The 27,198-nt window shown below is 49.6% G+C and overlaps 1 protein-coding gene across 5 annotated transcripts in view; it reads left to right on the plus strand.

Moving 5' to 3' along the window:
• WHRN (whirlin) overlaps positions 1 to 27,198 on the plus strand; it is a 92,381-nt gene that overhangs the window by 24,239 nt on the left and 40,944 nt on the right. For 4 of the 5 annotated variants that reach the window (XM_082470414.1, XM_082470415.1, XM_082470416.1 and 1 more), the window contains exons 2-3: positions 4,100 to 4,318; positions 13,978 to 14,103. In XM_082470414.1, coding sequence (XP_082326540.1) covers positions 4,100 to 4,318; positions 13,978 to 14,103 — 345 coding nt within the window. Of the gene's footprint in view, positions 1 to 4,099; positions 4,319 to 13,977; positions 14,104 to 23,297; positions 26,890 to 27,198 lie in introns of those variants that run through there. The other variant, XM_082470418.1, reaches the window with a different exon arrangement.

Genomic DNA, 27,198 nt, shown 5'->3' on the forward strand with positions numbered 1-27,198 from the left:
GTAATTGTGGCTCACGGGCCCAGCTGCTCCGTGGCATGTGGGATCTTGCAGGACCAGGGCTCGAACCCATGTCCCCTGCATTGGCAGGCGGATTCTTAACCACTGCGCCACCAGGGAAGCCCTGGTGTTTTCTTAAACCTTTTTGGTCCCTCCCAGTTGATATGGAACCTCAGAGCCTCCAGGCTCAAGATCTGGTTCAGGGACCTGATAGCAACTTCTTTTCTTCTAAATACAGAGGACATTGAAGTTTAACTTGGGGCAGGACCTTGGCAATCAGGGATTCCAACCCATTCATTGCCAGTTGGCAAAACCGAGGCCCAGCAAGAGGAGGACGTAGCCCCCGACCACCCAGCAGGACAGTGGCACAAGAGGGACATGCCTGGGTCTCGGTTTCACAGCCAGAGTTCTTTCTACTTTGCCCTACTGCATAGGGCTGCTTGCTACTGAGGCTCGCCAGTGAGAGAAGCCACCAGTTCTGTGAAATGAATGGCCTGGGCACCTAACCACACTATCGTCCAGATGGCCTGAGCCTCGGGGATTAAGGTAGCAATGGTGAGTAAGTATGGGATGCAGGTGGAAGGGTTATCAGGGCAAGAAAGCACCAGCCAGCTCTTTGTAGGAATTAACCCCTCCGTTCAGTGACACCTTTTAAAATAAGCAAGCCATTGTTTGTAAAAAAAAGGAGACAAGAAGGCAATGAGAAAGTAGAAACTGAATTCCTAGACCATCCCCTCCTCCTCGCCTTCCCTGCGTGACACACAAGGTTTAGTCAAAGCACAATGGATGGAGGCCTTCCCTCGGGGTTCTAATGGCCACGGCACCAAGACCATATTCCCAGAGCCTGCTTGGATGTGGAAAGTGCTGTCTCAGGAATCTCGTTTTTTCTTCAGTTTTGCCAGGAAAATAAAGATGCATGATGACGCAGTGGTTGATGATATTCGTGCTCTCCAAGACCCAATGAAAGCCCATATTTACCCCCCAAAGAGCCAGTATCAGAGGTTCCAGAATGGTCTAGGCTTGAGTGGCCGTCAGATTTTTCTGGTCCCACAGGCTTGTGATGGGGAAACTGAGGTGCAGAGGCGAAGAGGCTTGTCCAGGGCTGGCCTCCTGTTCCTGGGCTGTACCCTCTCAGTCCCTTCCCGTCTCGGGTTGCCAGTGTCCCCTTCTGTACCACACTGGGGACGGGCAGCACTTGGGAGACTCAGTGACCTCCCAGGCCCTCTCCGGCGCCAGCTGTCCGTGGTGTTCTCATCAAGGTCAGTAACATCCTCTCCGTTCTCAAGGTTGCTGCTTGCCTATTTATAGAACTGACCAAGAGAATGCCACTATTGCCAGCGATACAGAATACAAATCAAGCACTGTGCGTTGGTTTTCATTCTCTCAGACACCTCTTTTTTTTTTTTTTTTTTTAACTCCTTGGACAATGCTTATCTACGCCTGGTTTCCCTTCTCAATGTGGACACTCCTGGGAGGAGAGGCGAGCGGGCTCTGCTACCTGCTGACCCCCCACTGTGTGCAGAGGCCCGGCCCTCAAGCACACTGTTTCGTTTAACCCACGCAGTCCTGAGAGGTGGGCAGTGTCTGCATGCCACGTGTGCTGCTTTCAGAGAGGAAGCAGCCGGCCCCAGGGCTCCTGACCTACAAGTGACAGAAGCGACTTAAATCCAGTTCTGCCCAAATCCACAACGTCCATTCTTTCCACTTGCCTTCCCCGTTCCTAATTCCAGCGCAGCCTTCCAGATCAGATGAGGAAGGTGGCTGCAGGGTGATGCCTGTGCATGCTGTGGTTCCTTTGGAGGCCATATATGTGCTTTCTCATCCAGTCAGGGCAACCAGGTTTTTCTGAGGACCTACTGTGTGCCTGACGGAGCCTTGTCTCTCTCCAGGCTGCAGGTGCCACGAGGATATGCCCACTTTGCTGTCTCCAGGCCCGGCACACAGTAGGCTCGGTCAGCCCTTGTTGATGAGTGATGGGGCTCAGACTCACCGTCTGTCCAGGGAAGGGAGCAAAGAAGAGGCAGGCCAGTTGGAGCAGCCTCAGAGCCGCAGCAGTGCCTTCACGGAGGAGGGAGCAGGGGGCAGGGCAGAAGGGTCGGGAAGACCGCTCAGCGGCTGCAGTGGCTTCTGCGGATGGTGCCCATGCCCTGAGTTCTGGCAGAAGCCCACTTGGTCTACGGCTTCCTCCATCCTGCATCTCTAGCTTCACAGAGGTTTTATTTTCCCAACTGTCCTGTCAGGGAAGTCCCAGGGAATGTGAAAAGAACACTGTACAATCTTTCTCTGCTCATCTTCTCAGAAATCTTTTTCACAAGCAGCATTTTGGAGAGCTGCCATCCTCTCGTTATCCCTCCACCCGGGACTGGCGTTAAGCTGTGGAATTGAGGGTCACTCCAGCTTGCCCGTCCTCCTCTGGAAGAGGTTCAGATGTCAGAGTGTCCAGTCCTGTGGCCCAGTGTCCTTGTCTGGCAGCCCCGCCCAGCCAGGGCTCCACACTGTCTTTGAAAGCCCCACCCTTGACCCCTTTTGTCTGCCAAGAGAACTGGGGGGTCAGTAGAACCCAGCGCTCCACAGATTCAGAAAGCTAAGTGCCTCCCTACCCTGTTATGTACATTGCTGTTTTCTGTCATTGAACGCAATATACCTTCATTCTGGAACATTTGGAAAATATTGAGAAACAGGAAGGACAAAATAATCATCACCCATAATTCTGCCACCCCGAGAGAAGCACTGCTGGCATCTTGGCATGTTACTGCTCAGTTTCATTTTTTATTTCCTGTGTAATTTTTCTCTTAACATAACTGAGATCACACTGTAAGACAGGATTTATATCCTTTTGACTGCACTTAACATTAAAATGTATCACACATCCATGGCATTACAAATACTCTGTAATGATTGTAAAATGCGATTTTAACGGCAGCGTGAATTTTCCCACGTGCAGGTACTATCTGTCATTGGCTCAGAAGTCCCAGGTTTAGGGGTATGTTTGCTGTTAATCCCAGTGCTCAGTGACCGTCTCCCTGAATAAAGGGCTTCATGTCAGTACAGGTGCATCATGGGAAAGCAGCATGGCCGCTCCCAGGGCTCAGAGTTTGGGTTCACCTCTCCCTGTGGCTGTTCCATCCCCAGACTAGAAAGTGTAGAGTCAAGGTGGTATCCACACTCAAAACTAGTTGCTGTACGAAAGGAACCCCGTACTAGCCGTGCGGGCAGGTCATTTCCCTCGTTTTCTTCCACTAAATCATGGAATCCCTCTCCCACTAAATTGGATTCCATGAGGATTTCAGGAGATAAAGCACATCAGGTACAGAGCCGAGTGTTTCATATATACAGGCCCTTTATCATTGTTAAGCTACCATTAGTGTCAGTATTTTTATCTCTTGACTCTCTTGTCTAGTAATTTATCGGGGTCACCGAGGCCACCCCCAGTTTCCATAAGGGCTCACGGGTTCGGCAGATGATTGTGCTTGTGGCTAAGATTTGTTACAGCAAAAGGCTACACAGCACAGTGAGCACAGGAGCAGCACATGAGGCAAAGTCTGCAGGAAACCAGGCAGAAGCGTCTGAGTCCTGTCTGTGCAGTCACACGGGATGGGCTTGATTCCTCCAGCACGGAGTTGTAACAACACGTGTGAAATGTTGTCTACCGGGGATGCTTATTAGAGACTCAGCACCAGAGGTGGGCACCTCTGTCTGTACCCACATCCCAGACCCCCACATGGTTTGCACAAATAATCCAGGCACGGCGAGCTCCCCTTATTAGTTAGGGAATGGTGGGAACACTCAGAATCCAAGTTCCCAGAGGCCCGCCCAGCAGGCCCTCGTAAGGCTGCAGTTGTAGGCCTGCTCTGTTAACTCTGTTCTGCACAGGTATGCTGAGAGGTCCTGTTCCGTGTGTTTGGACTACTTCAAGATGGGGGCCGGAGTGGGGTGAGACAGACGTCCTCATTTCCATAGGACAAAATTGAGGGCTAGTAAAGGGAAGACACTTAGGAGCTGGTCTCCTACTCCGTGTGCGGTGTCCTGAGAGGAAGCAAGTTCTGGATAATCCCGCACTGTCCCCTTTCCTGCTAACTCGTGTCTCTCTCTCTCTCTCTAGGCTCTCAAGGGCTCCAAGAAGCTGGTGCTGTCGGTGTACTCAGCGGGGCGCATCCCTGGCGGCTACGTCACCAACCATATCTACACCTGGGTAGACCCCCAAGGCCGCAGCATCTCTCCGCCCTCGGGCCTGCCCCAACCCCATGGCAGCACCCTGCGGCAGCACGAGGGTGACCGGAGGAGCGCCCTACACCTCCTGCAAGGCGGGGATGAGAAGAAGGTGAGCCTCTGGGCCTTGGGCTTGCCGGACCTCCTGGAGGTGGAGGGCTGGGAATGGGGGGCTGGCCATCAAGACCACATTCTCCTTGCCAAACCCAGAATAGGGAAGTTTCTTAGAGGCTGGAAGAAGGGGGTTGGCCTGTAGGGGCTCTGGCCTTCATCTCTCCCTCAAGTCCCAACTGAAGGGTTTTCTTTTTGTTTTAACCTATGCGCCACATACCATAATTCACACTAAGCTGCTGCAACAAGAGCCCAAATACCGTGATTTAAATAAGCTAGATTATCTGCCCCTCCCATAGCAGAGTAAAGGGGACTGTCTAGGCTGATGGGGCAGCTCTGCTCTCTGTCTGCCATCCTCTGGGATACCGCCCCCTTATGGTTGAAGTCTAGTTCCCCGTAGCCCCTAGAGTGGAAAGAGGAAGAGAGAAAGCTCGGATGATTTACACTAGAGATAAGTTAACTTCTCAGTGGTCCAGACCCAGGCGCATGGCCGCAGGCAGCTGCCAGGACTCCAAGCTCCACAGGGCACCTTTTGCCGTGTGGGTCTCAGGTTGTAAGGAACAGAAACCAGAAACCGGTCCTGGTCACCTTCCACAAAGTCAGAATTTACTGGAAGGGTGTGGGCAGCCCCAGAATTGAAGCTGAGGGACTCGGGGTGCAGTCTCCAGGAAGAAAGGGATCCCCATGGTTTCTGTTCTCTGCTTCCTTCCCCTCAAGATTCATGTTCCAGGGAGGGAGCACCTGATTGGCTGGCGGGGAGGTGCCCTTTGATTGACAGAAACACCAAGACTGTGGCCGGTGGAGGAGGGGTTGTAGCCCAAAGTACCATGGGGTGTTGTAACCTGAAGAAGACGGCCAGGGGCATCAATAGATGCCCCCTACAGAGCCTTCCTCCCGAGACCATGACTGTTTCTTTAGAAAGGACTTGAGAGATGGTCCCCCTGATATTTAAGGTTCACTCCGGATGCTGTTTGCATTGCGCCCTATGGTTGCTCCTGGGACCAAGAAAGTCATTCATGTAAGCATGACTTTGGTGTGACCATGACCATGGTCAACGCATGACCATAACTTTGGTCTCTGGTGTTTTAAGACCTTGACAAGCTTGGGGCTCTGAGCCAACCGCCTTCCCTCTGGAGACTCTTTCCTCAGCTCTCTTTTCCTGTCCATAAGACCATAACATTTATTTAATGGGTTTTGTGTTCTTTGCTCAAATGTCGATGTGCAGGAAGCGGCAGAGATGGCGGGGGCTTCTGTGCCAGGCAAGAGGCAGTGGGGTAGCCAGTTCATATGCACCGTCAGAGCCTGCCTGGGCTTCTTCAAGGTGGCCAGGGTTGCAGAGGTGGGCTCATGTCCCCCTCCCCGCCAGGCGATGTTGCTCTCTGGCCATCTTGAGAAAGCAGCACAGCCTGTGGCATTGAGTCATTTTCAAGGCCAGCCTTCCAGGGTGGGTAGAGAACTTGCTTTATCTTTTTCTCAAGCTCTTCCCTGTATAGGGCATGAACTTAGAATAGTAAGAGCTCACCGTGTGCTGGCTCTGTGCTTACAGCGTCTCACTGAATCCTCGTGGCTTCCCCATGGGGTAGGTGTCCTTATGCACATTTTACAGATGCAAAATCCGACATTCAGGGGACACTGCGGCAACTAGGACCCATTGAGCAGGTCAGCCCACACTTAGTGAGCACCTATGCCTGACGCTGTTATGGGTGGTGGGAATGGAGAAATGGACAAGAGACATGAGGCCTTGCTCTGGGGAAGCTTCCAGTGAGTTTGGAAGTCGTAGGAGGCGTGAGACAAAAATCCAGAAATGAGCATAAATGAGCAAGATAATTAAGGTGGTGAAGATTGATGGAAGGAAATAAAATCAGGAAGGGGGTTAGAGAGTGATGGGGAGGGAGGCTCTGCTTCAGATGAGGTGGGCAGGGAAAACCTCTCTGAGGAGATGACTTCTGAGCTGAGACTGAGAGAGGAAAATGGAACTACCACGTACCATTCTGAGCACTGAAAATGCCAGGCAGCAAGGACAGCATGTGCAAAGGCCCTGAGGTGGGAATGAGCATGGCATCTTCAAGTCTTAGAGAGAAGGACCCTGCCACTGGAATTGAGTGGGTGGGAGGATTGGGAGGACGTAAGGTGCCCTCTGGGAGTCTTAGAGTAACGTATATAGGAATGTAGAAGGCAAAGGCTGAGGGAATCATGCTCCAGGGAGGACCTGGATACCTCAGGAGGCAGGAAATACCCTGAACCACACCAGAGAAGCCTTCACAGATTTTATAGCTCCAGGCTGAAGCTTCTACACACCCCCACCCCGTTCCTCCTTTTGCTGATACGACATGGAGCCCCTGTTTTCCTGTTGAGGAAGGGCATGGGGGAAATGTCTCTGGAGCCCTCACTTCTGGCCCCCTGGCCTGATTCTCTTCTCTCCAGCAGCCTGGTCTCAGCTAATATTCCAGATAGCCATGACCAGACTCCCAGACTTGCCGTGCCAAACTTCAAAAATCCTAACCTCAACCCCAGTGGGAACACACCTTCTAGGGAAATGAGTTCTCAGGGCAATAGTGATGTAAAAATCACACGTAGCAAAATTACCCTTGAAAACTGCCTAAGCTGTCCACTGAAGCTGGTTCTGGTTTTGCAGCCCTTGCTAGTAATGCCCTTCTCCATACTGAAGTGTGAGAACCATCCCATGAGGCTGAAGGAAGGAACAGAAGGGAAGGACACAGGTAGCGCCTCTGGGAATCGGGCCTGTCTGCTCTCAAGTCACCATCACATCGTCAGAGGTGAAGAGAGTGCAGAGTTGTTCAGTGTTCCAGCTTCCCATTCTGGGCTAACCCCCAGCCTCTATAGTACAGATGTAGCCTCTGTATGAAAAAACTGGAACAGATCTGTTGTGGGAGTTAGATAGGATGGTGTCAGCGTGGCAGGGAGAGTAAGACACTGGAACCAGGCTGCCTGGGTTCAAGTCCTGGCTCTACCACTTGCCAGCTGTGTGACCTTGGATAAGTTACATAACCTCTCTGAGCCTGAATCTCCTCTTCTATAACATGGAGACAGTGGTAGGGCCTCCTCTCCCCACCACTGTGTAAGGCTCTTGGTTCTGTGCCCTGGTATGCCCAAAGTGCCTGGATCAGTGCCTGGCACAGTGGAGGTGCTCAGTAAGTATTTATTACATGAATGACTGAATTAAAATGCAGGGCTCAAAGTCCCCTACTGCCCCCTGCCAGGGTCACTGGCCCATGAGCAAGGGAGCAAGTCTCAGTGGTTTCCCGGTCCCACGGCCCCGCTCCGGGCTGAGCAGGCAGACCCTCTGCAGCAGCGGCTGCTCCCCCAAGCTCGTGCCTTCAGCAGCCGCAGAGATGAGGTGGGGCCTGCCCCTTAGCTCAGGCTGGGGCCCAGCTGGGAATGGAAGGCGAGGAGACTTCGGGACCGGCTCTGAAGAAAAACCTACAGTTCTCCTCCTGTGTTTCTCCTTTACCATCACACTCACAGTGCTTCTGACACCAGATGTGGCGGGGTCGGGGGTGGTTTCCCACCAAGCAATTCTCTGCGACACCGGCTGGATGTCTTACAATTTAACTCAATTCTGACACTGTCTACCTGGAGAGAGTGTCCAGTCCCACAGCTTAAGGACTCAGTCCCATGAAACAGCCCCCTACCTGTCCCCACTTCAGATACCAGTTCCAAGTCCAGGTTATCACCTGTGCTTCCGACTGATCGGCTGTAACTCAGAGGTTCCCCTGACCCCGTCTCAGCTTTGATTAATTTGCTAAAGCCACTCACAGATCTCAGGAAAACAGTTTACTTACTGGGCACCAGTTTATTAGAAAAGGATACGGTAAAGGATACAGATGAACATCCAGATGGAAGGGCTGTGTAGGGCAGGTTATGTGGGAAGGGGCGCGGAGCTTCCACGCCCCCTCCAGGTGCACCACTCTCCCCACGCCTCCACCTGTTCACTGACCCAGAAGCTCTCTGAACCCCATACTATTGGGATTTTTATGGAGCCTTCATCGTGTAGGCATGATCAATTTTTTTTTTAATTTTATTTATTTTTTTGGCCGCGTCGGGTCTTAGTTGTGGCATGCGGGATCTTCGATGTGGTGCGCGGACTCTTCATTGTGGCACGTGGGCTTCTCTCTAGTTGTGGTGTGCGGGTTTTCTCTCTCTAGTTGAGGCGCGCGAGCTCAGTAGTTGTGGCACGCAGGCTTAGTTGCTACCCGCAGCATGTGGGATCTTAGTTGCTACCTGCGGCCTGTGGGATCCCTGACCCGGGATCGAACCTGCGTCCCCTACATTGCAAGGTGGATTCTTTACCATCGGACCGCCAAGGAAGTCCCGTGCACAATCAATTATTAACTCCACTTCCAGCCCCTCTCCCCTCTCTGGAGAAATTGGGGTGGGGCTGAAAATTCCAAGCTTCTAATCATGGCTTGGTCTTTCTGGTGACCAGCCACCCTCCAGGAGGCCAATCAGAGTCGCCTCATTAGAATAAAAGATGCTCCTAGTGGTCTTATCACTTAGGAATTTACAAAGGTTTCAGGAGCTCAGTGCCAGGGACGAAGACAAAGACAAAATATATATTTCTTAGTATAAATCACAGTATTGCACCTGGTATCGGAACTCCCTGACTGTGTGACCTTGGGTGAGTCACTTAACCTTGGGTGAGTCACTTAAGCTTCCCTAGCCATGGTTTGGGGATGGTCATAGCAGCCATATGGGGCTGTTTCAAGAATCAATAAATCATGTGCACAGAGGATAGTGCCTGGGGCATAGTAATTCATTGCAGTAACACCCATCATTTATCCAGTGCTTCCTAGGTGCTAGGTACCTTTCATATCTTTTTTGTCCCCAAATGTTTATTGATGTCATCTCCTGAGGCTGCTCATGCTGCTTCCTGGACAGGGTTGGGGTTCTAGAGGAAGGTGGGAAGGGGGATGGCAGTGCCTGCCCCGGGTAAGCTGTGCAATTCTCATTTCACTGATGGGGAAACTGAAGATCAGAAAAGCAACAGGCCCTGCCCCAGGGTTGCCCAGGAGTAAAGGGCAGAACCAGGATGTGAACTCAGGCCTGTGGGAGGCAGTGCAGTGAGCTGGTTCAATGCCTGGGCTCTACCAGCTGTTTGACCTTGGCCATGTCATTTCACCTCTCTGGCCTCACTTTCCTCACCTGGGAAATGGGGATAATAAGAGAAACCACAGAGGAGGAAAGAGGACTCAACGAAGTAAGGGATGTAAAGTGCTGAGCACAGTGCCTGGGATCTAGGAAAGACTCAATACGTTCAGTAACCAATTGATTTAGTGAGTTATCATTATATTCTTATTATTGGTGGGAATGGTATTCTTTTCACTGTGCCAGGCTGCCTCTCACAGCTTAGCGCCCTTTCCCATAGGTGAGTTTTGTTTCCTGCCAAGTGCTGGTGGAGTTTCCAGCAGGTGATGGAAGCAGATACCCTGCTGTTGATAGGTCTGTTATTACAGTCCTGGGATGAAGACTCCGTTTTATTCCCACGTGAAGGATTTATGGGGAAGTGACTGGCAGGCAGTGGGGTTTGTTTTCATCCTTAGTATTCAAAGGCGGGGACCACAGCTGTCTGTGTGCTCCTGGGTTCCTGTCTGCTCTCTCCCCCTAGAATCTTCATGTCCCAGAGCTGGAGAGACCAGGTGGCGGTGGGAATGGGGGAGGGACTGACCCACGCCACCAAGTGAACTGGGCTGGAGCCTTGGTGTGAGGCCCCCAGGCCAGGCCTGGCTTGTTCCGTGCCCCAGCAGCACAGCCTGCAGGAAGGGTCCATCCGGGTTTGAGGCGGGAGCTGCCACTCTGTCCTCAGCCAGCCTCACTGACCTCCCCCAGGGGTGAAGCTCGCCTTCCCTCACCCCACCAGCGTCGTAAGGCACACACCTTGTCTTAAAGGAGCTCCAGAAGTTGGCCTCCTCTGCTGCTAGCCCTCCCCAGTAGTCTTCCTAAAATCCGAATCTGAGCCTTTTCTCTCCTGCTTGAAGCCCAGGCTTGTCCTCGCTCACTGCTCCACACAGGCTAGTGCTATCCCTTCCTTCCCTGCCACTCTCGCACCAAACAGAACCCTGCAGTGATCCCAGGGGGCCTTGCTCTGTCCTGTTTCTGAGCTTTTGCACACGTTCTTGCCCTCCCCTTGCCCTGGTTGACCCCCTCGGCCTTCAGGGCTTGGAGGTCATATTTCTGGGATTCTGTGCCTGTGGTGGGGCTCCCAGGAATGGACTCTGAGACCAAGATTTCCCTGAAAGAGGCTTATAGGAACGTGCCTGTGGTAGACAGAATAACGATGCCCCAAAGACGTCTACCTCCTAATCTCTGGAGCCTGTGAACAGGTCACTTTACGTGGCAAAGGGACTTTCCAGGTGTGACTAAGATGAGGATCTTGAGATAGAGACATTATCCTGGATTATGTGGGTGGACCCAATGTGATCACAAGTGTCCTTAGAAGAAGGCAGGAGTGTCAGAGTCAGAAAAAGGTGGTGTGATGACAGGAGCAGAGAGAGAGAGAGATCAGAAGATGCTACACTGATGGCTTTGAAGATGAAGGATGGGGCCATGAGCCCAAGAATGCAGGTGGCCTCTAGAAGCTAGAAAAGGCAAGAAAATGGGTTCTCCCCAAGAACCTCTAGAAGGAATGCAGTCCTGTTGACCCACTGTAGACTTTTGACCTCCAGAGCTTTGAGATAATAAATCTGCGTTGTTTTAAGCCCCTAAATCCATGGTCATTTATTACAGCAGCAATGCAATGCCCTGGGATCACCACCAGAAAGGCGTGAGGAATACAGGACTGGGCAGAGGGAGGAGTGGGCTGTGATACCATCTCTGCAGAGGCCTTGGCTGGTCCCACGGGAGCTCTGGAGCTGGGGGTGACTTGCAAGGTCGTCCTGAATTGAGGCAGGGGTCAGACTTTCGCTCGTCTGCGTCAACTAGTCATTGGATGGGAGCTGCTCCAGGGAGGCTGTGACCTTAGGTGAGGCAGGTCCTGGCAGGCACTCAGCTGTGAGCCATCAACAGCCAATACTCCAGCTCAGGGGTTCCTCTGAGGACAGGGACCCAGTTAGATTCTCCCCTGAATCTGTGCCCAGTGCGGAGTTGGGGTTTGGTTTGCATTGGATGGAATACTAGCAACGGCTCACATGTGCACGGCCTGTCCCTGTCTAACAAGCAGCCCATGTTCATTCGCTCGCATGAAGAAGGCTTCCTCATTCTTTCCAGATCATACCTGCCCAAGCTCAGCACCATGGCTTGCCCAAGAGGGACATTTTGAAGATAATAACAATAGCTGATGCTGTGTGAGTGCCTCTGCTGTGTCATGATTCTAAGTGCTCCAAGTAGGTAAACCCATTCATCACTCACAACAACCCAATAAAGTTGCTGTGATTGTTTTCCCCATTTTATAGATGAGAAAACTGAGGCACAGGGAGGTGAAGTAACTTGCCCAGTGTTACACACCTAGCGAGTGTCATTGCCGGAATTAAACGTCCACAGTCTGGCTTCAGAGTCTACACAGGCAGCTACCACACTGTCACCTCTCAAACACACAGACCTGGATGTGATGAGGGACCAGGGTGAACCAGGGTGGACCTAGGTCACCTCAAACCTATCCCAGCCCTGGAGCTGCATTGGGGAAGGGAGGGGGCTAGGAAGTTGTTCCCAAGTCCGACTTCAAGCGTCACCAGAGCCTGCTGTTCCCAGAACTCTGACATTTCTGGGTGACTGCTCACAGGTCCCCCTGAGGGTTCTGTGGGCCTCAGGGATGCTCTCCTTATAATGTGGTCATGGTGTCTGATGAGGAAATGGGGGCACAGGACTAATGGGGCTGGGGCCACTCCACTGGGCAGCACGGCCTGGCACTCTCCCACAGGGATGGGCCTCCCTGACGTGCTGCGGAGTCTACAGTCTTAGAACCAAACCATTTAGATTCGTTCTGTGTGTAGGGATCTCTCCTGACAGTGGCCTGCCAGCCAGTAGGTGTCAGCTGCGGCTGTGTGGCCTTGTCTGGTTTTGTCCTGTGCAAAGTAGCACCAACAGTGGCTAACGTCTATCGAGCGTTTACTGTGGGCCAGAGACTAGCCTACATTTGTCTCTCAATTTGATCCTCTCCCTAGTAAACTTATAAGGCAGACACTATTTTCATCCTCATTTTCTAGGTGAGGAGGCTGAGGCACAGAGAAGTGAAGTAACTTGCCCAAGGTCACACAGCCGGGCCCCCACTGGTCAGTTTGGACTTGAGTCTGTCCTCTTCAGCACCTCCCCGCTGACCTCCGGCGGTGGGGGGATAGAAGAAGGAAGATAATAAATGTAAAAAGCTTCTCCTGGTGGCTGGTGCAGATAACTCTTAGATGAATGACTAGAAAGCTAGTTGGATGGCTTCCCTAACACCATGACATTTGCCCTCCCCTGATGCCCGCCGGGACCTCCACCCCTTCCTCTCCTGTGGGTGGTCACACTGTGCTCTCTTTAGGTCCCTTACATGTCACTGGGTCTTAACTTGTTGCGGGATGTTTTCTGTCCTTTTGGGGTAGCTTCCAGCTGTTCTGGCCACTTGTTTTTGTAAGTTCCCCTTTCAGACGCAAGGCACACTTAACCTGCATGTTCCTGCAGGTTCCTGCATAGATTGTGAGGCTTCCTGAATCTGCCCCAGCCTCTCCTGCCCGGTCACCCACCTCCCCGGCCCCCATCCCACCCCCGGCGCTCCCTGCTCTGGCCACAGTGCCTCACTTCTCTGGTCCCGTGGGAAGTGTGCTCTCCTGCTGCTGTCCCATGACCCTGAATGCCCCTCTTGCCCTGCCTGGTTGACTCCTGCCCACCCTCCAATCTCATCAGAGATGTCACTTTCTCCAGGAAGCCCCACCCCACCCATCCCCCCACCTCCAGGCGGGACCATTGCTCCTCCTCTGCACCCACACAGCCCGCAAGTCACCCCACCCGGCTCTGATCACGCGGTACCGTGAAGGTTTGTTTACTGGTCTCTCTGCCCCTCAGGACTCTGAGCCCTTGGGAGCAGGCCCGTGTCTGGGTCATCTCCACATCCCCTGGCCTGGCACTGGGTCTGCCCTTAGTGGGCGCTCCCTGTGTTTGTGGGATGAAGCGCTGCTGAAGCGACACTGTCGTGGCCTCTCAGGATGGATGGCAGAGCAGGAGACCCCTGGGGAGGCGGGAGACCCCTGGGGTGGCAGGTGGTGGGGGCCCTGCACCTGGACTGAGCCTTGATCCTAAGGTGGGAGGATGGGAGGTGAGGGAGCTGGGTGGAGGGTCCGCAGCCTGACGGGTACTCCCTGACTGAAGGGCGTATAGTCAAGGGCAGCCAGTGGAGGCCTAGAGAGTCTGTGGCCACCACGGTGTGAGGAACACATGAAAACCTGGAGTGTCTAGAGTGTTAGCACCAGAGGGGTCCCTGGAGGTCCTCTCCTCAGCGCCTTCCTTTTACCGCACTTGTACCTGTGACCCACGGAGGGTAGAGGGGCTTCCCCAAGTCACTCAGCAAACCAGGGGCAGAGCTGGGGCAGAAATCAGAATGTTCCAGGAGATCTTGCAGGCCTGAATAGGTGTGCCCTTCAGAGTATGGGAGGGGGGGTCTTTAGCCTGCCGCCCCCCAAAGTTCCTGGTGCCCCCCAGGCCCTCGAATACTCTCTTCCCTCCCTCCTGCAGGTGAACCTGGTGCTGGGGGACGGCCGGTCCCTGGGCCTCACCATTCGTGGAGGAGCCGAGTACGGCCTGGGCATTTACATCACTGGCGTGGACCCGGGCTCTGAAGCGGAAAGCAGCGGGCTCAAGGTGAGAGACCCCTGACTCCCAGGGAGGGGATGGGGCGCCAGGCTGCACGTGCTGGGGCGAGGGGGGGAAAGACCTGTGTGTGGAGCCCTGTGCAGCTGATTTCAACGGGACGTCCGGCGGAGCAGTGGGCCCCCCACGCGAAGGGCCTGTCCCAGCGGAGGGCCCTCCCCTGGCTGCGCGGCTCTAGTTCAGAGCTCAGAGCGGGCAGCAGGAGCCGCCACCCCTCCCGAACCCCGAGTTCTCCTAGCGATCCGCAGAGCAGGGCAGCCTCCCACGAGCTGCTGGGCAGCAGGCCACCTTGAGCTCTTCGTGGCTGCTGTTTTGGAAACACTGCTGATGGCCTGTGATGGCCCCGACTTCGGGGTTGATTGTGGTACTCGGAGAGGGAAGAGGAGAGGACGCTGCAGGCTGGGGTGGGTTTGCACCGGGCAGCCTCGGGGCTGGCGTTTGACCCAGAGCAACCAGCAATTAGCTCTCATTTTAAAGAGGGCTATCTGTGTGCCCAGCATTCGTAATTGACATTACACATATCATCTCATTGAACCTTATCCCGTGCGGTAGTATGTTATTACCCGAATTTCCCGGTTGGGGAAACTGAGGCATGTAGAGGTTAGACAGACTTGTCCAAGGTCATGCAGCTGATCAGTTGCAGAGCAGGGTTTGAGCCCAGTAGTCTTAATTCCAAAGCCCATGGTCTTAACTGCTACACTGTATCCCCCGCTGGGGAGGGCCAGGAACTGGCTCAGAGCTTTGGGGGGGAGGTGACAGTGAGTGAGGCAGGGACTGTCCACAAGGGCACTGGACTCAGGACACAGGTCACCTAGATAAATGGCAGCATGCTTTTGGGCTAAATCCTGATGGCAGGGATGCCACAGCAGCAGTGACCCTAGGTACAGGTGGCGTTTGAGCCACGTCTTGTGGGACGAGAGAGGCTGTTGGGTAAAGGGGCTGGGCTGTGGAGCTGTCTGGTTGAAGGAGCCATGTGGTTTGACCGTGTGTGACTGGATGGGCAAGTAGCCACATGTGAGGCTGGGAAAGAAGGCACGAGATGAGGTCGTGCCTTCCTAACAAAGGGCCTTGAATGCCCCACTGACGGAGAGAAGCGGATTCTCTATGCGGACGAGAAGAAGGGTCATGGCGGATCAGAGTGGTGGTCAGGAGACCTCTCCCCCCGCCAAGCCACAAAGGATGAGGCTGGAGTGGCAGAGAGACAGGAGTGAGACTCCAGCCCCATCCTCCATGACGTGGCTCGGGGGGTTCTCTTAGGAAACAAGGCATAATGGGAAGAGCTCTGGGTCTGGAGTCCAGATCCCAGCTTTGCTGCTTTTGCTTTAGTAGCTGTGTGACCTTGGAGAATCCCTCTACCTCTCTGAGTTTCCCTTCCCTTTCCCAGATAATAACAATATATAGCATCTCTTTCTCAGAAAAAAATGAGGAACAAACTCACAGTGACATTAAAAATAAAGGTTAAAATTATTGAGGGTCTGTGTTATGGACTGAATGTTTGTGTTCCTCCCAAATTTATACCTTGAAACCCTAACCCCCAAAGTGATGATACTAGGAGGCGTGGCCTTTGGGAGGTGAGTAGGTCATGAAGGTAGAGCGTCATGAATGGAATTAGTGCCCTTAGAAAAGGGACCCCAGTGAGATCCCTGGCTGTCTTTCCGCCTTGGGAGGATACAGTGGGAAAGAAGTTGGCAGTCTGCAACTCAGAAGAGGGTCCTCACCAAAACCTGACCACACTGGCTCCCTGATCTCAGACATTCAGCCTCCAGAACGCCAAGAAATAAATGTCTGTTGTCTATAAGCTATCCAGTCCGTGGTACTTTGTTATACAGCCTAGACTGACTGAGACAGTCTGCTCTTTCCCAAGCACTTTATGTCATAAAATCACCTAAACCTCCCAACACTCCTGTGAAAGCAGTTCTTCCGTTAGCCCATTTTATAGGCGCAGTATCTGGGACTCAGAGAGCTGCACAGCTGTAGGAGGCAAAGCCGGGATTCCCACCCAGGAATCAGAATTCTGGTTCTAGAACTGTGCTGGTTACCAGGCCAACCTCGGCGGGGGTGGGGAGAGGAGTAGATGCCCCACAAATGTTGGTAGGTTCTAGGTGATTCTGAAATGCCCTGGGTCTCTGGCTTGCTGTACTCTCAGCGAGTAAAGTTGATTCCTTGTTGGGACTCCAAAAGGAGACAATCTCATGGTATTCTATATGCAGATTGTATTTAATAAATTTGTTATTTTGTATTAATTTTAGATTTACTGAAAAGTTGCAAAGAGATTACCCATTTGTTCTTTATCCGGCCTCCTCTATTGTTAACATCTTATATAACCATGATGCATTTGTCAAGACTAAGAAACTAACATTAGTACAATACTGTTAAACAAACTACAGACTTTATTCAGAGTTCACCAGTTTTCCCACTAATGCCCCTTTTCTATTCTAGGATACAGTCCAGTTCAGCATAGCACGTTGTGTTTAGCCTGTATGCATTTTTAATTCCATTTATTTTCCCCAAAATTTCAAAAAAGATTGAAGTCAGTTTCTAAACACAGAGTAAAGATTTTTTTAAACGATTAAGTGAGGAAATTGGGAGGAAGGAAACTGGAGGCAGAGAGAAAGAGAGAAAGCCGAGGTGAGAGTCCTTCCGAGAACACTCGCCATGTGGGGCTGCAAACCGCTACAGGCAGCACACAGATTTGACTCCGAGCTTCCCGGCAGCCAACACAAAGAGGGAAGCAGGTCAGGGACGTTTGTAAGATGAAAACAGACCAACTGTGCTGGAGAAGCCTGGTTATTCCTCTTCCTGAGGCCTGAGGGCAGTTTTCCTCTGGTCCTTCTTAGAGAGGATGTTGTGTGATGACGTAAGCAGTGTCTTCAGTGACAGCAAACGCATGAGCAGATTCCATACTTTGTTGGTGGTGAATACACTCTTAGTGAATTCATGTTAAGAGAAAGCGGGAGCGGGGAGCGGCAGCGTGCAAGAGAGATGACATGCTAGGTTCTGGCCAGAGAGGACTGAGCATCTCTCTCTCTCTCTCTCTCTCTCTCTCTTCCTCTGATTAATGACAGGTGGTAGCTTTGCTATCATGTTAGCCACTTACCGAGCAGTTACTATGTTAGGACTGCGCTAAATGCTTCACATTATCTTACTAATTTTTGCAACAGTATATGAAAAAGGAATGTCTTTCTCCCTCTTTGACAGGTGGCAGATTCAGGAGCAATAGTAAGCAGCTTGCCCAAGGTCGCCCAGCTAGGAAGTGCTAGATTTGAACTCACACCTGCTCACTCCAAGTCCATACTCTTAACCACCATGTTCCACTGCCTCCCAGTGATAACGTGTGTGTTACCATCTCCAGTTTACTGTTGAAGAAACCAAGGCTCATGGAGATAAAGGCCAAATTCTTTCTCATGTCAGAACTGGGATTTGAACCCAGGCCTCACAGAGCCTAGGGTTGCCCTGTTTGGGGGGAATGGGAGGCCTAGGACCTTGCCCTGACCAGCTGTGTGAAGGTGGACTTGTCCCCTGCCCTCTGGGCCTCAGTCTCCCAGCTCAGACCGTCAGCAGTTGAACGGTTGGGCAGGCGGATCTCTGAGGCTTTCTCCTAGATCTGCACATTTTCCCGGCCTGAGAGCACCAGTGGGTGCCCAGGCACAGGAATGTGATCCGTTCTCCTTCACCTGCAGGTTCCCATACCCACTGAGAGATGCCAAAGTAGGTAACCTGCTGGCAGATCCCTCTTTTGTGTGGAAGGAAGGAAGGAAGTGGGCATTACATGCAGGCTACGGGTCTCCCTGGCTGCGCCTCCTTTCCTTCCTTGCATTTAATCAGCAGGTACATACTAAGGATTCCTGCGTGCCAGACACTGTACTTGCCCTGTGGCTTCTGAACTGAGCCAGACAGACAGTCCCTGACCTCCTGGAGCTTACTTTCTAGTGGGAAGACAAGGGCGGAATAAGTTCCACAACTGTTTGTTTAATTACAATTGTGATAAATACTAAGACGGCAAAGTACATGGAACTCTGAGTGTCTGGTGGTAGATATCCAGGAAGGCTTCCTGGAGAAAGAAACATTTCAGTTGAAATTTAAAAGGAGAAAATTAATTATGTGAAAGAGGAAAGGAGAATTTCAGGCAGAAAGGACAGAAAATGCTGAGTCCCTGAAGTGGAAAGAAGTGTTCCAGGATGCAAAGGAAGACCAGAGTTGGCTGAACGCAGAAAGCCAGGCAGGGAGAAGGTGCCAAATGATGATGAGGAGGCGAACAGCCAGATCACACAGGGTGTCTAATGCACCCAAGACTGCGGCCATGAAAAGATGATGCTTGAGATCTGCAGTTATTAACATGGAAGGATGTCCACGGCATGTTATGAGGTGGGAAACAGACTGCCAAACCACATATCTATCAGGATCGCATGCATATTGTATATATATACAAAAATATGCCCAGAGAAACGTCTACACGTGGTTATCCCGAGGTGGGAAGATTATGGACGATTTTCATTTTATTCTTTACATCCTTATACAGTGTCTGAATGGAGCAAATACTAGTTTTATAGTCATGGAAACAGCAACAATAAAGCGGTTTCCATTTTGAAACAAGGCAGAGGAAAAATATTCCATAGAAGTTCTTCAGTTACTTTAGTTTGCTTCTCAGTTGCAGGCAGAGGCTTTATTTGTTCATAAAATGCCCACCTTCAGTAAAGTCCCTTCCATCTTCAGTCCCCACCGCAGTAAAGCATTTTATACTCCCTGCCACTGTTTTACTTTCTTTTCCAAGGTCCCTCGCATATGCTAACACCTGACTACACTCACTCAGGCGTCCAGGACTGACTGATTCTGTTTGTTGCCAACGCACTTTCCATGGAATTAGGCATATTGAAATGGAATAAAGGGGCTTGGCCGTGTGGGCGGTAGAGCCAAGAACAGGCTTTATTTGTAAATAGGGCTCCTTGCCGCCCTGCAGAGCTTTCCTGGGGCAACAGTTCCCCTTGTGCCTGGCTTCCAGCCACTCCCTTAGCTCCTGAGGGGCGCTGAGAGTCCAGCCAACACTGCTGGGAGGAGAAGTTTCTCGGAGGAGGTCAGGCACTTCCCAGCATTCACCCGGGGGTGGGGGGTGGGGACGCTGGGGGGCGGCCGCATGGAACTTGGAACTGTCCCACCCTCCCGGCAGGGGCTGACTGCCCCTTCGGCATTTATCTTTAGGCCTCTCTTACTCCTTTGCACCTGCCCCCAGCAAACCCTACCAAAGAATGGACCATAAAACTTTGTTTGTTCCTTTAAGGACAGCCAGAATTGACTGGCATTTAAAACTAATAATAATGGTAGCAGTTGCTATTTATTAACCAGTTATTATGAATTGGGCACTGTGCTAAATGCTTTAGGTACACTCTTATTTAATCCTCCAATAACCCTGGGGTGGGCAGTAATAATGCCATTTAATAGAGCAACTGAGGCTCAGAGAGGTGTAGTACCCGCTCAGGGTCACACAGGGGTCCGGCCCTAGCCTTTCAAGCCCTCTAAACGCCATGGGCTTTGCTCTACCACCTCCCTAGTACCCTAAACTGGCTAAATATCAAAAGAATGCGGAGAAAAGCAACAAAGGCCACTTAGTCTTCTTAGAAATCACCAAGCTTCTGAAGCCCAGAGTGGTTGTCCCTGACCCTGCCCAGCTCCACGGCCTTCACCCTTGAGGTCATTCCAGGGTGGGAGGCCCATTTTGTTTTTGCCAGTGGGAGCCACGCTTCCATCCTGGCTGGGGTTCACTGGGGCAGGATGTCTGGTCTCATGAATGCCCCACCCTTGGGGTCACCACTGTGCTAGTTGTGGTCTTGGGGCCGGCCGTGGAGCATCTGCTTCACATTCGGTGTCTCAGTGGCTATGGGGATGAACTGCTACTTTGCAGATCTGTCTTGTGTGCTGTGTGTCAGCTAAATTGGAGAAGCCGGCTGGGCTGGGCTGACCCCCTCTGCAGACTGGCTTTTGCCAGTGTTCTCTCTAGACTAAGCCTGGGATGGCATCCTTTGCAGAACACTCACCCAGTAGCAGGTGATCTCCACGTGTCAGCTCTTACCCTCACCACAGCTCTGTGAGGTAGGAACTTGTAATCCCATCATAATTTGGGATTATTTATTAATGACTGTCTCTTCTCTGAGATCCCAGCAGCATGGGGCAGAGACTGGTGTTCTTTACACACTGTTACCTCCCTGCCCAGACAGTGCCTGGCACACAGTGGGTGTCTTGAATGAAGGAGTCAGTGGCTGCAGCTGAGGCAGGCCCCAAGCCAGGTCTTTTTGACTCCAAAGCTCCAATCTTGAGCACTGCTTCATTGGCATCCTGGCCTGAACACGGCACAGAGCTGGCAGTTTTGTTAAGGGATGAATCCTGCTAAGAGGTGTTAGTGGTTTTTACAACTACCTGGGATGGGCCTGAGCAGTCAGACCCTTTCCATTAGAGACTCCTGCCTTCATGTTGAAGAAGCTGAGTAGCAGCCATGGCCCGCAGTGAGGTTTGCTCATCAAAGGTGCCCATGGGCATTTGGTGCCACCTTCGGCTCTTCCCTGATGAAGGATAAGTGGCAGGAATCCATCTATATGCATAGATCCCAGCCTCCAACGCTCCCATTTTACACATGGGGAGACTGAGGACCAGAAGGAGGGGAAGGACTGGCTGAGGATCATGGAGAGGTGGGTCCAGACACCTCTGGACGGAGCCGCTCCATCATCTGGCAGTTCGACTTTGCCTGCTGACTCTATGTGTCCCTGAAATAGTTCTGCTGGGAGAGAATGAGCCAGGAATACTCTCCAAGGCTGCTGTCTGTGTATTCTTGGTGGGAAAAGGGTGTGGCTATTACAGAATACTTGTTTAGTAAGGATCCTCTAAAAGTATTTTTATCTGTGATTATGGCTGATTTTACATCAGTCCTAATGAAGATAACAAAAATTACCTCTTAATATTTATATAATTCCTAACAGTAAAAAAAAAAAAAAAAACCTTAGATAATAAGGGTGTGTTACAAGCAACTCTCTGCCTATGAATTCTCTAACTTAGATGAATGAACCAATTTCTTGAAAGACACAAACCACTAATACTCAAGAAAGAAAAATAGATAACCTGAAAGTTCTATATGTGTGTCAAAGAAACTGAATTTATAATTAAAAACCATCCAAAAAAGAAAACTCAAGGCCAGATGCTTCCACTAATGAACTCTTCCAAATAGTTAAGGAAGAAAATTATGCAGTCTCTCCCTGAAAATAAAAGATGAGGGAATGCTTCCCAATTCGTTTTATGAAACCAGCCTTATGTAATACCAAGAACAAACAAACACATTTCAAGAAAACTACACATCACTATCCTTCATGGACATAGATGTGAAAATCCTCAACAAAATTTTAGCAAAACAAATCCAGCAATCTATAAAAAGGATAATATACCGTGACCAAGTGGGTTTTATCCAAGGAATGCAAGGCTGGTTTGACTTTTGAAAATCAATGTTACTGAGAAAACCATGTAATCAGAAAAAGCATTTAACAATATTCTATGTCCATTTATGATAAAAACTCTAATCAAATTAGGAATCAAAGGGAAATTCCATAACCTGATGAAGGGCATCTTCACAAACCTATAGATAACATATTTAATGGTGAAAAACGAAAAGGTTTCCTCTAAGATTGAAATAAGGCAAAAATGTCATCCCTCACCACTCCTATTCAGTATCATACTAGAAGTTGTAGTCAGTGCAATAAGTCCATAGAAAGAAAGAAAAGGCATACAGATCTAAAAAGAAGAAATAAAACTCTATTTACAGAGACTGATCATCTGCATAGAAAATTCCAAAGAATCTACAAAAAAACTCCTAGAACTAATAAATGAGTTTAGCAAGGTGGAGGGATACAAAAGTCAATTGCATTTCTATATGCTAGCAATGCACAACTGGAATTCAATATTAATAAAAACAATACAGTTTACAGCAGGTATAAATAACAAAATATGTGCTGTATTTGTATGCTGAAAACTCCAAGAAAGACATAAATAAATGGAGATATATACTGTGTTCCTGGATAGGAAGACTGAATATTAAGATGTCAGGTCTCCCTAATTCGATCTAGATTCAACACAATCCCAATTCCAATCCCAGCAGGATTTTTTGTAGATATTTACAAGCTGATTGTAAATTTCGTAATGCAAAGGCAAAGAAACTAGAGGAGCTAAAACAATTCTGAAACCAAAGAGCACGGTTAGAGGACTTAGTACCTGATTTCAAGACTTACTATAAAACTATAGTAAACAAGATGATGCGGTATTAGTGAAAGGATAGACACATAGATCAGTGGAACAGAGTAGAGAGTTCAGAAATAAACCCACAAAAGCATACTTAACTGACTGTTGGCAAAGTGCAAAGGTAATTCAATGGAGAAATGGTAGTCCTTTCAACAGATGGTGCTGGAACAACTGACGTCTGCATGCCAACAAATGAACCTCAACCTCAACCTCACACCTTCTATGAAAATTAACTCAAAAATAAATCGTAGACCTAAAAGTAAAATATAACACTGCACTACTTCTACAGGAATACATAGGAGAAGGAATTCCTTGGTGGTCCAGTGGGTAAGACTCCACACTCCCGATGCAGGGGGCCCAGGTTCGATCCCTGGTTGGGAAACTAGATCCGGCATGCATGCCACAACTGGGAGTCCATGTGCCGCAACTAAGAAGTCCAGATGCCGCAGCTAAAGATCCTGCGTGCCACAACTAAGACCCGGTGCAACCAAAATAAATAATTTTTTTTTAAAGGAATACATAGGAGAAAAATCTGTGTGATCTTGCATTAGGCAAAGACTTTTTAGATGTGACACCAAAAGCATGGCCCATAAAAGAAAAAATTGACAAAATGGACATTATGAAAATTAAAAACTTCCCTCTGCAAAAGACACACTTTTAAGAGACTTGAAAAGACACACCACAGACTTGGAGCAGTCAATATTTTCTAATCCCACTTCCAACAAAGGACTTTTATTGAGAATGTATAAAGAACTCTCAAAATGGGCAAAAGACCTGGGAAATGGTTTTGTATGGAAAACTGGTTGCATGTAGTGATAGACACATGAGTCTGTGCACTTGTCAAAACCCATAGAACTGTACACAGAGTAATTTTGTTATATATAAATTTTAAAAAATCAACCCGGTTGTTGCAGGGATAGATGGAGAGCAGACTGAGACAAATGAAGACAAAGGAATCTAACTATTACAGATGATTCCCGTGACCACACTGAAAGGGGATGGAGAAGGAAGAAGCTGACCTAAGCGATTTTGAAAAACATTGTTTCTACCAATACTGTAAGGCAAAGACAAGACGAACTGTACTCAGACACTGTACTCCAGTTGGCAGATTTCTTTTTCTCAAGGGGATATGGATTAAGAATTCTGAAACAACTTCATTTGTACAGGGTTCATTTGAAAAAATAAGTACATTTTAGATAGTGAGAGCCAGGTTTCTCACTCTCAGAGAAAGTTACAAGGAAGGAAAGGGAAAATAGAATAAACCCTGTGGTGTTGGACTCTCGTCAGAGGTATCAATATGGACTCACTTACAAAAAAAGAACAAAATGTATACATTTATCCACAGATAGATACAGAAATCAATATAGATGTGTATATATGCGTGAGTTAGTACGTACACATATAATTCCTCACTCTATCCATTGAGAGGGGTTGTACCCAATTAAAATAGGTACAACTAGCACTCAGATTTTAGTTTGTAAATACTATTCTCTAAATGAAAGGAACCAGGGCTCTTTGTAGGAGTCATTGATTCCAGGTCTAGGGCAGAGAAGCCTGGGGTATCTTTTGGGACCAGAAAACAAAGATGTGCTACCAAATCAATCAACCAACCAATCAGCCTATCAGATGTGTACAGAGCCAACCTGAAAGAGCACCTCATGGCCAAAGGAGAAGAAGTAAATACCCATGGATCCATACTAATGTCATTACATAAAGAACGGAATAAATACATCAATGGGGGAGAAGCGACCACTCTTCCTTAAGGAAAAATTTCCCATGAAAAAATGTAGAAGGAATCAGGGAAGAGAAAATCACCATTAGAACATTACATTACAGTATTAATTGCTGTAGGCAAGATGCACCAATGGAAGCTAAATTGTGGGCAGAAGTTTAAGCAGAAACAGGATGTTCTGCATAGTTTCAAAGTATCTCTACCAATATATTTTGTAATTATGCAGGGAAAAAGAATAAGTTCACAGTGGAGAATACTGGCAGGTACCAAGTTAGCTAAGTGTAATACATATTAAGAAAAAAATCTTAACTTTTTTCTAGTTGTAAACATGACACTTGCTGGTTGTAGAAAAGTCAGATCACGCGCTGACGTGCGTTTGCGGTGACAGTCCTTCCTCCCCTGCCCCTGTCCAGCCCGGGACGTGACAACTGTCAGCCGTTGGCGTGTCCTTCCAGACCTTTTTCTCCCTGGCCTGTTGTGCACACAGTGATTTGGGGACCCTTGTTCATTCTGTTCCTTTTGTGCCCCAACCATCAGCTTCTTAGAAAAGTGCTTCCTTTCTCAGTTCAAAAGCTGACGTCTCTGATTTCTAAGATTTTGACTAAGTTGTTGCCACTTCAGAGCGATGAGAAGGCCCTCCTGAAAAGTCGAAGCACAAAAATGTAGAACAAGTGTATCTTAGCCATCTTGTTATCATTTTTTACTACTGCGATTTAGTATCTATGATGTTCTCTGTGGTCCGCTAGAGAGAAAACACAAGAAGGAGAAACGAAAAAGTGTCTCCTGAGCGTGTCCGTTTTCTCACCTTGAGCAGGATTTGGAGAGAGTCTTGCTGGCTAGGTGGCAGGGAGGGTGAACAGCCATGTCCCTCCCCGGGCACCCCAAGCCCATGGTCTTTCTTGTGGTTGGAGGGCTGTGGGCATTCAGGTGGGCATCAGGTGCTGGTGATCTGGGGACCAGAGTGAGGCGTGAGCGACGCAGCACCTGGATTTGTGTCTCCTGCGTGCTCTGCATGGAAATCGTGTTGAATGGGGAGGGTGGGAGTGGGAGACAGAAGGCAGCGAAGACTCCTGGCGCCCCAGGTGATGTGCTGGCTGAGCGTCAGTGAGAGGAATGGAGACAGTGAACATCCACTGAGTGATTTTCCCAGCCCGGCACCCTGCTAAGCGCTTTTTTAATGTTCCACCTTAATGAATCCCTAAACAATTCTTGACGTAGACACTGTACATCTACTTCATCAAAGATGATCAAACTGAAGCTCAGAGAGGTCACTTGCTCAAGATCATACGGCAAGGAAGTGGTGAAACTGGAATAGGGATTGGCTCCAGGACCTCCCCTGTTAGCCACGAGACCCTATAACCCTGAACTTGCGTGATGGAAAAAAACAGACTGACGGCCCTTGGCAGCCAGGCCCTCAGCCCTCCCTGCTTCTGCTCAGGTCTCTGACATCAAGCACAGTGACATCAGCACTTCTGCTTTTGGATTTGGAACCTGGAGGATTCTCCTGGCCATTCAGAATATGTTTAAGTAAAAGTATGGTGGAAATGGCAGAAGGTACGGCAGTGTGAGGGTAGTAATAATAATAATAATAATAAGGAGCAATAATAATAGAAGGAAGGAAGTTAGGGCAGAGGAGTCTTCCCATATTTCTAGTTGACAGTAATAATCATAGGAATCACGAGCAACTGGGGAGAGCTCCCTCTGTGCCAACCAGGGTGCTTAGTGAGTGCTGTCCCTGCGCTGAGTCATTTAATTCTCCCAGCAACCCTGTGAGGAGGCAGTAGAATCATCCTCATTTTAGAGATGGGCAACCAAGGCCCAGAGAGGTTAAGTAATATGCCCAAGGTCACACAGCTGGTAGGTGGAGGAGCTGGGATTGAAACTCAGGCAGGTCTGGAGCTTAGTCACAGAAATCCAGTTCCCACCTCTTCCTTCCCTCATACCCCCTCCTCTGGCCAACTGCAGTGGCTCTTACAGGACTTAGAGGGTCGTCCCTTTGTAAAATGGTTCTCACGCAAACTGGGCAGCTTGAGCTTACTGCCCCCGGGAGGTGAGGGAGGAGTGAATAATCCTTGACTTCGGGTTGTTTCTCTGTGTATGTGGTGTGTGTGCTCCTGCCTCCACACACCCAGTGATGTTCCTGAAATCTACAGAATAACAACAGCACAAAAGCACTAATTTTCACCGACCACTCCCAGCCCAGTCCCGCCCAGGAGGGATCATCTCGTCTGTCCTCATCGCAGCCCCTCGCAGAGGTACTGATTGTTGTCATCCCCATTTTATGGATGAAGAGACTGAGGCTCAGTGAGATTAAGCAGCTCACCCCAAAGCGTGTTCTTAGCTGGCAGAGAATTGGCCATTCAAATGCAGAGCTCTCTGAGGCCACATGCTCACCTCCGTTGCCAACTGGATGGCTGAACACAGAAGTCAGAATGTCTCTGACTGGTAACGTGGTTTTTTAAATTTTACATTGAGAAAGGCTTTGTCCGTGTTTCTGTGCCTCCAAACCCAGTGCTCTTTCCATTCGCAGGGACAGCAAATAATCTCTATCTTGTGTGCCAACGCCATGTAATTAGTGTGACTGCAGAAGTGTTTGTACTTGTGTGTTTGCAACTGGGTTCTGCCAGAAAGAATACTTAGCTAAGCTAAGGCTCTCACAGTAGTGTCTACTGTGGACAGAAGGGGAACCTGGGGCCTGGATGACTGGATGTGTGCCATCTCCATGGGAGAGCACAGGCCTAGCTCAGCTTTTAAGATTATCTAAGTAAGAATTTATGATTAAAGCTGTACTTCAGCAAGAAAGTATTATTTGGGGAAAACTAATAACAATGGCAACCACTTCTCATACCCACTGTGCCAGGCACTGTGAGTCATTACCAGGCAGTGTCACATGGTGGTTAAATGCACACACTTTGGAGTCAAAATTACCAGCTGTATCACTTTATCTCCCTGGACTCAGTTTCCCCATCTGTAAAGCTGGGAAAATAATACCTTTAGGAACTTGTGGGGATGTAGCCAGAGAATCTCTATAAAAGCACTTAACACAGATAAAAGTATTCAAAATATGCTGGCTTTGCATAGCA

The sequence above is a fragment of the Balaenoptera physalus genome (assembly GCF_965194825.1).
Source record: "Balaenoptera physalus genome assembly, chromosome: 7".
In the NCBI taxonomy this organism is placed as follows: domain Eukaryota; kingdom Metazoa; phylum Chordata; class Mammalia; order Artiodactyla; family Balaenopteridae; genus Balaenoptera; species Balaenoptera physalus.